General features: G+C 40.5%; 1 protein-coding gene across 5 annotated transcripts in view; it reads right to left on the bottom strand.

The window, feature by feature from the left end:
- Positions 1 to 6696: 6696 nt before the first annotated feature.
- Positions 6697 to 14764, bottom strand: part of LOC139451262 (D-aspartate oxidase-like) — a 27525-nt gene continuing 19457 nt past the window's right edge. For all 5 annotated transcript variants that reach the window (XM_071232947.1, XM_071232950.1, XM_071232948.1 and 2 more), the window contains 7 exons: positions 14298 to 14363; positions 12622 to 12676; positions 11537 to 11638; positions 8663 to 8724; positions 8185 to 8302; positions 7873 to 7971; positions 6697 to 6892 (listed from right to left, as the gene is read on the bottom strand). In XM_071232947.1, coding sequence (XP_071089048.1) covers positions 6782 to 6892; positions 7873 to 7971; positions 8185 to 8302; positions 8663 to 8724; positions 11537 to 11638; positions 12622 to 12676; positions 14298 to 14363 — 613 coding nt within the window. In that variant the 3' untranslated portion in view covers positions 6697 to 6781. The remainder of the gene's footprint in view (positions 6893 to 7872; positions 7972 to 8184; positions 8303 to 8662; positions 8725 to 11536; positions 11639 to 12621; positions 12677 to 14297; positions 14364 to 14764) is intronic.

Below are 14764 nucleotides of genomic sequence, written 5' to 3'. Positions count from 1 at the left end.
GTGCATTTGATGAAAGATTCTCGTCGTATTTCAGTTATTGTTGGTTGGATATGATGAAATATGTGAAAACTCACATGTGATATTTAGTTCAAACTTATATAAGATAATGTAGATGTATACAGATGCATCTCCCCATTTACGGATCTGCAGGAATAGTCAATAGAACTTCAATTAGTGCCCCAAAAACAGATGTACTTCACTTCACAGTGCTCTACAGGGTAATTCATTCTGAGGTTAGAGAAATCCTCGTGCGAGTACAACCATTGATTTATACGCCTATATGATTACATATATTCCAGGGAGGAATGTACGTTTATCAGTTGGTTGACTGATACTTTGCGGCAGTTACCTGTTACGTCATTTCTGTACTCGAGTGTGTGGTTGTAGGCTGGTGTTACGGTAAAAACATTTACAAATGTATTCTTTTCGATTCCCATCAAAGGTAACTTTTACAGCCCCTTTTCAAAGTGGCAATCCTTGCACCCACTCAGTTACTACAGTAGTGCGTCTTCCCTCACGAACGGAACATGACGTCGGAAAGCCAGTTTAAAACATTGTCAACATGACCTCAAAATTTACCTTCATGTGTATAAACCTGTATTAGTTTGTATATTCACTTTATTTAATATATGTATTGTTTGGTACGCATATCGTGGCTGATAGTAATCACATTATTTTATGTTTCTATTTGACTCCAGTCACTACAAAGTTTCAATCAATGTCCTCACTATCCTGCTCTCGGTGACGAGAGTAAAAACGTTTACGTGGCACTGCGGCTTTATATGTCGCCTTTAGTTTCTGACACATTTCATGAATATATTTGACAGGCGATGAACGTTTCCCTGCTGATGTGGAAATGATGACTGGCAAACGTCTCCCTGTAATCTACAACGTATCCCGCTTCATCATTAGCCCCGTGGTCTTGTGTGTAGGTTGTTTGATGTTACACAGTTCACGATATGCATGATGGAAATCAAATATATGGCATTACGTTTACAAGCGCATTTGTAGTTCTACTATTCTTTGAATGGTCCACCGGATGTGAACCATTCAAAGGGTGATAACATAGTATACATGAACATCGCAGTTTACAGGTGATACTTGCATAATATTATAGCACGTCGACAACAATGTTTTCATCGCGACACGCACACATTATAAGCTCCTGCTCGTTGAAGCTCTGGGGGCTGTCTATGCAATCTAATTTAAACATTGTTTCGGTTTCCTTGACTACACAGAAAACATCTGAATTCATCCGGGTCGGATAGGAAATCCTGACACCACATACTATATCAACTATATCTCAATTGTACGATGTATGTTGTCATCTCTGTCAGTGTCACCATGCGATATATAGAAGACTCGACCTTTAAGAGAACACTTCGTTCATATCTGTGACGGACATATGCTGTATACCCATGGATAGACCGACATTTTCTAATTTCGTCCTATAACTCTGAAGTAGTCATTAAGTAGGGCAGGACATGTTTACCCTCATTGAACATGTTTACCCTGATTTTCAGTCATCCATTCATATAATTTTCATCGTTATTTTGCCTTTTACGCTCAATGGAATCCTTTTCATCGTATAATCGAGAGATTGGCGATTTTTGTTGTATCAGTCACCATGAAATGGGTGCGCCATTGAGGAATCCAATCCAAACTTTCTCGTAAGGTTGACCAATGCCGATTTTCTGCCGCCTCCATGACAAGCTACATGTTTTATAGCGTGGCATATGGGTGTTGAGGCTATCATGTGCACAATGGCCAAGGCACTTTATTTTGGTACAAATGCAATGATTATGAGTCATTTCGTTATTGATTTTTGTTTTAAAAATGTTTTTTGTTTTTAGTTTTGGGGGTGGGGGATACCACGATGCCAACTATCTATATCATCATATTGTTAATATCTCCTAATCGACTCAATCATATCATTTATCATACAAAAACGAAGAAGAGTAAATTCATCATAATTTCTTTAAATGTTTCCATAGCCCAAGTGTTCCCATAATGTGCATCCGAATACCACTAACTGTCTTGATCTTATGATCTAATTGGTATATTTCGTATATGTATATCTGGATGTAGATTGCAACTAATCTGTATCTCTGCAGGTTACTTTGGTATTGACTCTGGCTTCCTGTCTTCTTCGGCTGGTTCATTGCTCTTGTGTCGGTTGTTCCTGTTCCAGTCAACATGGTCCTAGAAATATTCAAGATGGAAGGATCCCTGGCTGAGGTTTGTCCAGTCACATTATTCATGTGTGGATTGTGTTATTAGTTTCATACGATTAATGTGGTATGCATGCTTTACCAAAGATTTCTGCCTCCGATATTGGCAGGATATGCTCAGCTTTTCGCGAACACCTGATGCAATAACTATTTGATAGAGATTCATAAACACATGGACACGTCATACAATCGTTTCTGCCCTTAGCAGATATGTTTTGTAGCTTTACGGTTTTGTTGCTTTTATCTACAGAATCAAATAAATAAACGCAGCAAAAGAGGGTTTGGGTGATTCTGCCACAGTCATCATGGTTAGGCTCATCATCAGCTCAGGGCCTTCGCTTCCTCTACACGCAGCCCAGACAGCGAATGCCTTGTCAAATTCAGAGATTGTTCAGAGAATGTGAAGACTCTCAAACACAGCAGCCCTCTGCATTACCCAGATTGTCAGAAGGGCTGTATTCCTGGCAGTAAACCCGCGTACTCTCCCAATGTCAGTCAACAGATTGGGAGGTACCAAACATAAGGCACCGAGAACAATGGGGAGTCGAACAACTTGGTACTTGGTAATATTAATATTCTGGAAGTAAATTTCAAGATCAAAGGGCCTGGGCAGGTCTCAGTCTGTATACGGGCCTGTTCAAAATAATTTTATGTTGATCATTTTCCATGACGCCCTCTTTTTAGATCAGTCAATTCACATTTCTTTGAGAGAAGTATTGTAAGCATAAACAAGGCGGAACATCCCGTGTCCACGTATTTAAACAGTGATGTAAAGGTGTTTGTACACATTCGAACAGTTTTCCATACCACCATGGCCTGGCGCCGTATTAGATTTGGACGTTTTAATTACTTTTTTTCAGGCAATCGGGTGTTTTGAAACACAACAATAGTGACTTTATTTTGTTGTGTACATAATTAATGTAATCCTACTCATGGTTCATCGGGGTTGACTTTGCCGGGTATAGACCACAACTGTTTCGAAAGCTTTTACTGGAAGCTATGGTGGGTCTTTTCTCATCAATGCCACTGGTTGCATTTAATTGCCTATAAAACTGTTTTTCATCAGTTTTGAACTGTGTGTTTAAATTATTTTTCCTGTCCTACTTTCTCTTCTTTTCTTCCCAAATCTTTAACTTTGCCTTCTGAGAATCAAGAATTTGATTTATGATTTTATCTTTTGTTGTCTTATACTTTCAGGGTTTTTTCAAATTGAAATTGACTTTTTGACATTGACACTTTTGGCTATTCTGTTGCTTTCGCACACTCAAGAAGTGTGGACAATAGTTGGTTAGTCCAAGATATTCTTGGATGGGTTATGTGCATTTCAATATCGATTGTCTTTCTCACTTTACGATCGAAATATAAGAATGTAGTTTTCTCTGCGTAAATCGATGAAAGCGAAACTTGCATATGACTTACATAATATAATAATTTAGTAACACCCAAGTGATAACTTAGTGTACTTCTCACTCGGTAAACCCAACTTTCTATCTTTCATAATTGTCATCAGTTCTCGAACACATGTTGCCATCACTATTTGGACCCGTGAAGATCTGGGTAGAGAATAGGTCTTCAAACACACATGCTTGCCGTAAAAGGGGATTATACTTGCCGTAAAAGGCATCTTACAGGTTCGGGTGGTCAGGCTCGCTAACTTCATCGATGCTGATGATGTCACTCACTGGATTGAGTGGTCTGGACTAGATTTTTTACTGACCGCCGTTATATAGCTGAAATATTGCTGAGTGCAGCCTTTAAACAACACACAAACAAATATTTGATACACATTTTTATGATCATGAAAGGGGGTTTATCGCAGTTATTTTGTACGTATGACCTTTGGTAGTTAGCGTATGTCATGTACCTACGTATGACTTTTGGTAGTTAGCGTATGTCATGTACCTACGTATGACTTTTGGTAGTAAGAGCATGTCGTGTTTCAGCGTCTTAAAGCTTCCACGGCACCCTCGACCACATGGCTGAGATCAAGACGGCGGCATGGAGTGGAGGACAAACAGTAGTCCACATCTGTGAAGGACAACTTCATGTATATGATTGGTCGAAAATCACTCACTGATGAGCACTATGTTACGTTGATACACATTGCATGCTTTCCTGTATCTGATTTGCTGTTTGCAAAACTTTATCACGGGGAAATAACCTTGTTACAATTAATATAAGTAATACCAGCACATATACTGTTTGTTGGTTGTTTAACGCCGCACTCATCAATATTCCAGCTATATGGCGGCGGTCTGTAAATAATCTAGTCTAGACAAGACAATCCAGTGATTGAGATCATGAACATCGGTGGAATAGATCATAAGCAACCCATGCTTACCGTACAAGGCGACTATGCTTGTAGTAAAAGGCGACGAACGGGATCGGGTGGTCAGACTCGCTGACTTGGTTGATGCATGTCATCGATCCCAATTGCGTGGAACGATGCTCATGATATTAACCATTCATTATGTCGTGACTGATAATTCTGTGTGTACAGTATGGATTCAGTAAAACGTTTTATATTTACCATGTGTTATCGGGACATCACATTTGTATATGGTCTATCTTGTTATTGAATGAGGGGCGGTCGGGTAGCCGAGTGGTTAAAGCGTTTGCTCGTCATGCTGAAGACCCGGGTTCGATTCCCGACATGAGTACAATGTGTGAAGCCCATTTCTGGTGTCCCCCGCCGTGATATTGCTGGAATATTGCTAAAAGCGGCGTTAAATCATAGTCACTCACTCAACCTCTGTTATGTACATTGAGGGACAATCAATTCGGTTTATTTCGTAAGTGCAGGCCATCGGCCCATAATTACATTTGTATTACAATGGACGTGATGCTGGACGTGATGCACACAGCTATTATTGTTGTGACAATAATGCACTACGAAGTGACATCGCTTGATAGATATAGATAGCTAGACGTTCAATTAATTTACAATCAGTTGTTGACATAATGATATTCACGGATATTCACAATATTTCTGTGGTAAGTGATCCATCCGTAGTTTGTTATAACCGGAGCAAACTAACATAAAATCATACTCATCCTCCACATACCCAGCATTACAAACACAACATAGTCTTCTGTTACGTGGGATATTAGCGTATCTCCCAGTTCAACACACAGCTGATGCGAAAAACATGCAAACACAGCTAAGATACAGCTCTGTACCAAACGATACCTTGAATAGAGAATAAGAGAAAGATTTACTACCTTTTTCCAGAAGACAATGGCATTGCCAATCCTGTTCATAACTTCATTTCAGACGCGACGTAAATTCTGACAAAAACGAATGAGGATGACTTATACACTGGTTTTCCCATACAGAGCCAAAACCCAAACTGAACAATAAAGATTTACATTTTGAGACCCAATTTATTTTACCATTACTTTCTGTCTGAAGCATCATATAATAACATTTCTTTGGAAAGCGACAATTGGACATACTCAATAACCTTATCCAATAACCAATAACTCTTTTGTATGCATAAAGATGTAATGGATACCGCCCACATTCACCTCGAACCATGTTGTTGGGTGTTGACGATTTGACACCTAGAAGCGTTTGCATGCCAATGTGTGTATGGTTTCTATTTCATCATAAGAAGAGTATGTAATTTTATCAATGACTTTAAAATTCCAACCACTGCTTTTTCCCCTGTAAACCAGCTTTAGAGAAATGACTTGACCAGGATAGGCTTCTCGTAAAAGTAACGCCCAAATATTTATAGGAGGATACACACTCCAACTTTAGACCTTTATAGTACCAAATCTCTTTTCTTGACAACACTCCACCTTTCTTAAGAACAACCACCTTGGTGTTATCCAAATTGACGTCTAAATCATAAGCATTACAATACATTTCTAGAATAAATAAGTCCACCTATAGTATCAGCGATTAGAATAATAGCGTCTGCAAATAATAACAGGACTATCTCTGTAATATCAGAATGAAGTTGTATTCTTGGCCCAGAATTTTGTTTAACGTCAGCAGCTAGTTCGTTAATGAACATCGAGAATAAAAGGGGGCCTAAAACACAACCCTGACGTACTCCTCTTGGACACTGAAACATTTCAGAAAATGAATGTTTAAATTCAACACTAGCCCGACCAGCTGTATAAATAGACTGTATAGCTTTTATCATTTTGCCAGAAACACCTTTATTGACTAGTACTGGCCATAATTTCATCCGGTTTACACTGTAAAAGGCTTATGCAAAATCGCGGGTGGGGCTACGACCAGTGGGCGGTTACGTTGACCATGCATAGAGAACGATTACTATCACACTTCTGCAAATGACCCGTGAAGGTCCGGTTGGTTGGTTGGTTGTTTATATCAATACCCAGTTATCGGTAATATGTCAAAGAAAGTACTGTAGTAATGCAGTGCATCCACTCTGTGTGTGTGTGTGTGTGTGCGTGTGTGCGTGCGTGCGTGCGTGCGTGCGTGCGTGCGCGCGTGCGTGTGCGTGTGTGTGATGAAGGTGATGGTTGACACGTATGTCAATGGCGGTTGGTAGCCATGATCCAATTGAGTTACTTCAGAGTCTTGACGTAGGTTTAACCATGTCCTTAACCAGTTCTGCTGCATGGACGGCCGTTCCCCAACTCATGCTAACACCGTACGACCCATGACCGTAGTTGTGCACAACCTGGAACATAAGGAATCTCATGCAATGATTTAGACAAAAATTATAACAATTTAATATAATTGTTTACAATTGCCGTCAGTTGTTCATCATAACAATAACTGAAGCGTTCCATTTATTATGCCCGATGCAATACCGTAAATCCCCTGTATTCACTACTTTTACCATAAGTTGCAATGTTTGTTGAGGTGAAAAATTGACTACTTTGCATGTGTTTGTGACAGTACCACCTGTGGGGCAGGTTCACATGTTCGAGAACACATGTTTATGGCATTGTTTGAATCGTGCGATGGACTCTTCTTCTGATCTTCTAATGCAGATTAAAAACGGTGGCTACATCATATGGTTACAAGGAATGTATATATAGAGAGGAATGTATATATAGAGAGGGGTATATATCGAGATTATATGTGTAAGGATGTAATTAGCGAGAGGATGTAGAGAGGGAGAGGGAGAGGGGGAGGAGGTTATATACATGGTTGTATAGATGGAAAAGGATGTATGTATATATATATAGAAGAAATGTATTTACACAGGTATATATGTTGGACTCAGATCTAAGTCGGGACCCTAATCCGTGGCAGATTCTCATTGAAGAATTGACCTTCACTTTGTGTGAGTTCATTGGAGTATGAACCTTCATAAAATGAGGGCAAAACTGCATGAACGTCAGAGCTTGTGCGAGAAAGAAAGATATAGAGAGAGGGGTGTATATACAGAGAGGGATGTTTATTCAGAGATATTTGCATAGAGAGAGAGGGGTGTATATGTAGAGAGAGGAGTGTATATATGATGAGCGAGAGGTTTGATAGCAAAAACATAATTGTATTTCTTAAATCAAAACTTCTGAAATGGAAGTATGTGGAATAAAGAAATTATTTTCCAGGAATTTCTTTTCTGTCAATCATGATATACATGATAAACATTATGTATCCAGAGATTGTGGATATATGTAATCTATGATGCCTGGGTTGGCCTCTTACCTTGAGGCTCTTGTCCCTAAACCGGATGACCTCAGCCTCCACCCTAGGAGGCACCCTGTAAGGCCTCAGGCCCGTCCACTCCCACAACAGTTTTGCTTTCTGGAAACAACGGGAGTATCATCAAACAGTCCCTCCGCCCACTGTCACTTTATTAAGACAATATATTTTTATTGTTATGGCTTAAAAAATTCCATATTCTTACATCGACCCTATTGCTATTTTGTTTTAATTGAGAAACAAAAGGTACAACCCATGTGGATTGATATTGTAGCGTCATTGGTTTGTTCTACAGTTTCTGTTGTGCATATTTACCTTAAGGGGAGGCCATATTTTGGTGATGTTATCCCAGATGTATTCAGATGACTCCGGGCGTATGCTTGTGTCAGCATCCCCGATAGACTTGATGCCGCCAACAGCAACGTTTTCAGAACTGAAACAGTTGTTTTGATTTATATTTAACCGCTGAAATTGATTTAAACACATTAAATTAAAATTGATTGAGTAAATTTATTACAAATTAAACTGAATCGCAACCATCTTTTCCCTAACACAAGAGGATATTCTCTTGAAATGTTTGGTCCTACATAAAACAAGAGCTCTGACGCAGCACAGATCGAAATATCATCAATGACATCACACCTGTCCTCATCCCAACACCTTACAATCTTGATGGCAAAAACATCTAACGAACAGAGTCTGATGAAAGAAACTCTGACATTTGACACAACACAGTTCCTCAGATGACTTAAGATCGCGTAAATTGTTCAAAGGGATTCTGTTCATATCTTACTTTGGTATGAAGTACAATTGGCTGAGTCCGTGCATGAAGTGCTTGACCCAAGGAGCAGAAACCTGTAGGAAATATAGAAAGACACATGTTGACATTACTACAAGAAGGCCATCCCAAGAAACCTGCAGGAAATATAGAAAGACACATGTTGACATAACTACAAGAAGGCCATCCCAAGAAACCTGCAGGAAATATAGAAAGACAAACTTTAACATCACTACAAGAACGCCACCTCCAGAAACCTGTAGGAAATATAGAATGACACATGTTGACATCACTACAAGAAGGCCACCTCCAGAAACCTGCAGGAAATATAGAATGACACATGCTGACATTAATACAAGAAGGCCACCTCCAAAAACCTGCAGGAAATATAAAAAGACACATGTTGACATCACTACAAGAAGGCCACCTCCAGAAACCTGCAGGAAATATAGAAAGACACATGTTGAGATCATGACAAAAAGGCCATCCCAAGAACCCTCTACAATCATATGCCTTTCTGAAATCTATGAAAAGTTTACTTCTTCAATGACATCCTGGTATCAATGAGAGATGTTAGGACTGATACATGCTCTAAGGTGGATCTTGATCTTGGATCAGCACACCTAAGAGCTTTCAAATCATGTTCGTTGTCGTTGTTACACTCTACTCTTCAGCGTGGTAACAGTTTAGCAAGTCTGAATGAGCTTCTTTCCAAATTTCCAAAACTCGTTCTTGATTTGTAGTCAGTGTCCATAGGAATATTTCTGTAGTCTCTTCTGTCCCAGACCAACTTTCCCGATCTGCTTCAAGAATTCGTTCTTTTTTCCTTCACACAAGTTCTCTAATTCTGCTATTCCTTCACGGTTGCATCGACGATTAACTCGTTTCACTGCAGATTCGAATCTCTGTCTCTTAAGCTTGTATAACTCTCTTAATCTACGTTTCATAACACCATGACACCTACACCCCCACATTCCGCAGCACATACTTCATTCCACAAATCAGTCAGAACATCAGTCCACCAAGGTTTTCTTCTAATCTTCCTCTTTCCCCCCTAAGATGAAATATGCACCGTTCTCGTTGGTAAAGAAATGTCCATTTCCTTTCTCACCGTAACACAAATGTATTTCATGCACAGTCTATGTCTGTTTGACGGCATTCTGGTGACTGAAGTTTTTCAATTGTCGTTAAAACAAGAGGTCAAGAAGGTTTCTGGTACTGATGTGACGTCATACTTCACAAATGACGTCATCATGAAATTTTCCTTCTCGGTTTCGTCCTTTGGGAACTCATGGGGAACTCTTGGAATATCTGTTGTCCATGACAGGAAGGAATGATCCAGCGCTGATAGGGCCATGGTGTCTGCTCATCCAACACAACCCGAACTCTGTAGACGATTAGACGCAAGTGTCACACTAAAATCATATATCAGATCCAACTGATCCTAAGGACACAGGCAATCATCTACCACTGAGATGCCCTTTCCTGACACACAGGTATAATCATTATTAAGCATGTACGACCATTAACAACACACAAGTTTTACCAGAAAGTCTGATAAAAGATGTCCGTGATTATTTCTAGACACACCAACAATGTGTCGTTTAGGTAAAGGGCCAACGCCTTCAATGTGATCTAAAAAATCACTCATTCTGCTGTTATAATCACCACATATATTCCTAATATCATAAAAATAATCTTTTGCTACCTGTGATAAATGTGGTTTAAAAATCAACAGCGTCAATGTCTCTAGAGGAATATTCAGGAGGTAAATAACACTCACATACAGAGAAGTGTCACTCTGTTAATGCATGCATTTCAACAACATAATAATAATATTTAATATCTAACACAGACACATCATATTCATATAAGACACTATTTCTAATTAAAAAAACACTTCTCCAGACCCACACTTCGCTCTGCGGTGAAGATTGTTTCTATTTTGTCCAAACCAATAGTAATTATAAACATCTATCGTTTTATTTGCTGCCAAATGAGTCTGCTATGCGGATAATGTCCAGGTCAAAATGTGACACTCATGCACTTCTCACTTGATAACTGTCCCTCGATGTGTCACATGCCCAGCCATTCACAATCAAGAACCCGCCTGTGGCCTAGCGGCGCCAGTTTTGATTGGACCTCGTGTTGCTGACTGTTGTGGTCACGTGATGCATGATTACTAAAATTGTCCCGTGCACGTGTGCGATGTGACCAGTCTTGTGTGTCGTCGTTCTCGTGTTGGTGTCGTCTACTATCGCCGTTGTTGATGTTTCTGTCATCTGCGTGGCTTTGTCCTATGCGTCCACCGTTGTACTTCAAATATATTCTGAAAATTTGACTTAATTCTCCTTTGATAGAAAGTCTTGTCAGTAGAGAGATACACATCTTTAAAGTTCGTTGAATCCTGTAGCTTTTTTCTTTTCTGACAGGATTTGAGATTCTTTCCTCTAATGACCGACACCTGGCGAATATTAACCTGGAAATCTATCATGTCAGATGTTTCCTCTCGGCACACTCAAAGCGTACCTGTCGCAGCTTAAGGCCGTCATTTTGACCTAGCCCATATTGACCTAGATAGCACAGTCGCATACTCTGATTCAAATGATAGTATGATCGCTTTCGACTTGACACACACCTCAATTGTTTGATCAACACAAGGATTATTATTCACCACCTATTCGTAAGATCTGGGAGACAAATCCTATTCACAAACAAAATAAATTGAGTTCTACGAAATAATATCATTGTGATGTTATGGGTTGTAATTTGATTAGAAAGATGTTGATATACAAATTATGGCTACTACTATCCTGTCATATCAAATATTTTCACTGAACTATCAAACTTGTTTGTTATTTACCCCATCAGTGTCTATCACTCACTCACCCTCATCATCTGTCCTCTCATTGGCTGCAGCTTCTCGTCTCCAGTCAGGGCCTTGGCCCCTAAACCAGCACAGTTAACCACCACGTCGTACTCTCCAACGAACTGAGAACAGAAAAGGGACCACGGTATTATAATGAGATCTCAGCATAGAGTACAGACAATAAGGGGTACAGTGTTATGTATATTCAACATAACAAGTTAAGAGCCAGTGGCATTTATCATAACCTAATCAGGATAGCCCAAGCTATGTTATATAATTTGTTGGAGGATAGATTATATTCACACAAGCCTCTCTCTTACAAGAGCGGAATTTCCCTATGAACATTTCCGGATCCGTGTTCTATGTCGGAAACCATTTTAGCATCCATTTTCCGTACCAGAAAATGAGTATAATTATGACAGTTTCCAGTTCTAAGTTCCATATTGGAACTTCTGTATCCATTTAATCCTTTCCAGATCAATGTTCCATATCAGAGATATAACCGTTTCCGCATCCATGTTCTTTATCAGAAACTGTGTATCCGTATAATCCTATCCGCATCCATGTTCCGTATCGGAAACTATGTATCCAGATAACTATTTCCGCATCAATGTTCCATATCAGAAACTGTGTGTCTATATAACCCTTTCCGCATCAATGTTTGCCTTCGGAAACTCTCTACCCATATAAACCTTTCCGCATCCTTGTTCTAAATCGGAAATTGTGTATCCAGATAACCTTTTCCGCATCCCTGTTCCGTATCGGAAACTGAGTGTCCGTATAACCTTTCCAGATCAATGTTCCGTATCAGAAACTGCGTATCAATATTAATATTAATGCCTCATATCCGACCCGTGAAGATCCGGGTAGAGAATAGGTCTTCAGCAACCCATGCTTTGCCGTAAGAGGCGACTATGCTTGTCGTAAGAAGCAACAAACGAGTTCGGTGATCAGGCTCGCTGACTTGGTTGATGCATGTCATTCCAGTTGCGTGGATCGATGCTCATGATATCAATCACTGGATTGTCTGGCCCAGACTCGAATATTAACAGACCACCGTCATATAGCTAGAGTGCGGCGTTAAACAACACACAAATCACATCACCTCTTGGAATGATTTCACTTTCCGCTGCTTCACAGTTCCCCCTTGGTCTTTGAATCTGGAACAATGACATCTCTGTGAGTGTTAACTCATTCTAATCAGAAAGGGGCACTGGGGTAGTCTAGTGGGTAAAGCGTTCGCTCGTCACGCTGAAGGTCCGGGTTCGATTCCCCACATGGGTACAATGTGTGAAGCCCATTTCTGGTGTCCCCCGCCGTGATGTTGCTGGAATATTGCTAAAAGCGGCGTAAAATCTAACTCACTCACTCTGTTTAGAAAGGGTCCATGGCCTTTAAATAAAAATACATTGTTAAAATATATTCCCTATTTCTCACGACCCTAGCCCCTAACGCTGCCCCGCAATTGCTGTTATTAAAAAATAACAGCCTTCATGCCCATCTTGAAATACTTGGAACTAAAACAGGTCACGAGGTACATTAAGATTACTTTTGTGAATCTCTAACCTACGAGGGCTGGCTGAAAAGTTCTAAGCCTAACTGTGAAAGACCCGTACCAAGTCGATGGTTTTCATTTATTTCTCCACATAGTCCACTTCCAGGTCTACACACTTTTGCCAGCGATGCTGCAAGGCCTGGATGCCGATCAAGAAGAAATTTTCTTCAGCCACCCTAAAAAAAGTCATTCACAGCGGAAATGACGTCATCGTTACTAAGACAATGGCGACCGGCTAGTTCCTTTTTAATTTTGGGAAACAGGTGGAAGTCTGACGGGGCCAAATCGGGTGAATAAGGGGGATGGTCAATGAGTTCGAAGCCACAATCATGGATCGCTGACATGGCAACCACCGATTTGTGAACAGGAGCATTGTCTTGGTGGAACGGGACTCCTTTAGTGAGCATTCCCCATCGCTTAGCTTTGATAGCTTCACGCAACTGTCTCAGTAGGTCAGCATAATATCTTCCATTGATAGTCTGGCCTTTTTCAAGATAGTCAATCAGCAGAATACCCTTGGAGTCCCCAAATACTGAAGCCATCACCTTTCCAGCAGAAGGAACCGACTTGGCTTGGGGGGGATTCCCAAATCGTTGGTGATAATGTGCTCAACCCTCTCATGAGAGATGCCCACAACACTGGCAATATGTCGAGTGGTCAATCGTCTATCAGTCATCACCATGTCATGCACCCGGGTAATGTTTTCCGGAATGGTTGCTGTTGAAGGCCTTCCTAGACGCGGGTCATCGCCAAGGCTCTCTCTGCCACGCTTGAATTCCGCAGCCCACTTCTTTACAGTGGAAAAGGAAGGGGCATCATAGTAGAGTGGAGACCATGTCCCCATGTATCTGTGTTGGAGTTGGCCCTTTCAGTTGCAGGTACTTCATGACTGCCCTATGCCAGTTTTGTCCATTTCTGGTGATTTCAATGGGTAGGTTCACAAGATGGTCTGGTACAAAGACAATGATAACACTACAGTTGCAGTTCTTATGTCTATGATTCATTAAATGATTGTACTTGTTGGTGGCAAAAGATTGTTTCAATCCGATTGAGATATCCCACTTAGGCTTCGAACTTTTCAGCCAGCCCTCGTACTAAAGAAATAACTTATAAATAAAGATAATCCTTCATCTTGCCTCTTGTAACTACTGGGTATCTTGTCAGCGCCAGTTTTTAAAATACTAGACGTAAATATGGTATTTGAACTTCGACGTAATGGAACTTACCTTCTCATGAGCCACGGGAGGTACTTCCTCATCTCCATGGCAACGGTTGTAGCCGTGTAACAATGGCTGAGAAGGAAGAATAGCAAATCAAGACACCACCACCCTTAATACATTTCAACAAATGATTGTCATATTGCCGACACATGGTACCAACGATACAGGTAAGGCCTGATTAATAATTGGTTCATTGGGTGGGTGAGTGAATGGGTTTAACGCCGCTTTTAACATTTTTCTAGTTATATCCTGACGTGTCAGCTAAATATGGGAGGAAATCCCGAAGTGATACAGGTGTCAGACGTTTAACACTTGGCGAAGCCCACGAGCATGGGTATTGTGCTGACAAACCTAGAAACATAACCGGATTCGACCACACAATCATAGGTTTCTGGCGTGCCCAAGGGACGCAACTCTGCACAGCAAATCGCGGTGCCTTAGACGACTGGGCCATCCATGCCCCCTCATTTCAA

This window comes from Haliotis cracherodii, unplaced genomic scaffold (assembly GCF_022045235.1).
Source record: "Haliotis cracherodii isolate W230 unplaced genomic scaffold, xgHalCrac1.p SCAF_10, whole genome shotgun sequence".
In the NCBI taxonomy this organism is placed as follows: domain Eukaryota; kingdom Metazoa; phylum Mollusca; class Gastropoda; order Lepetellida; family Haliotidae; genus Haliotis; species Haliotis cracherodii.
The sequence above is the reverse complement of the archived record's forward strand: the minus strand, read 5'-3'. Positions and strand labels throughout refer to the sequence as shown.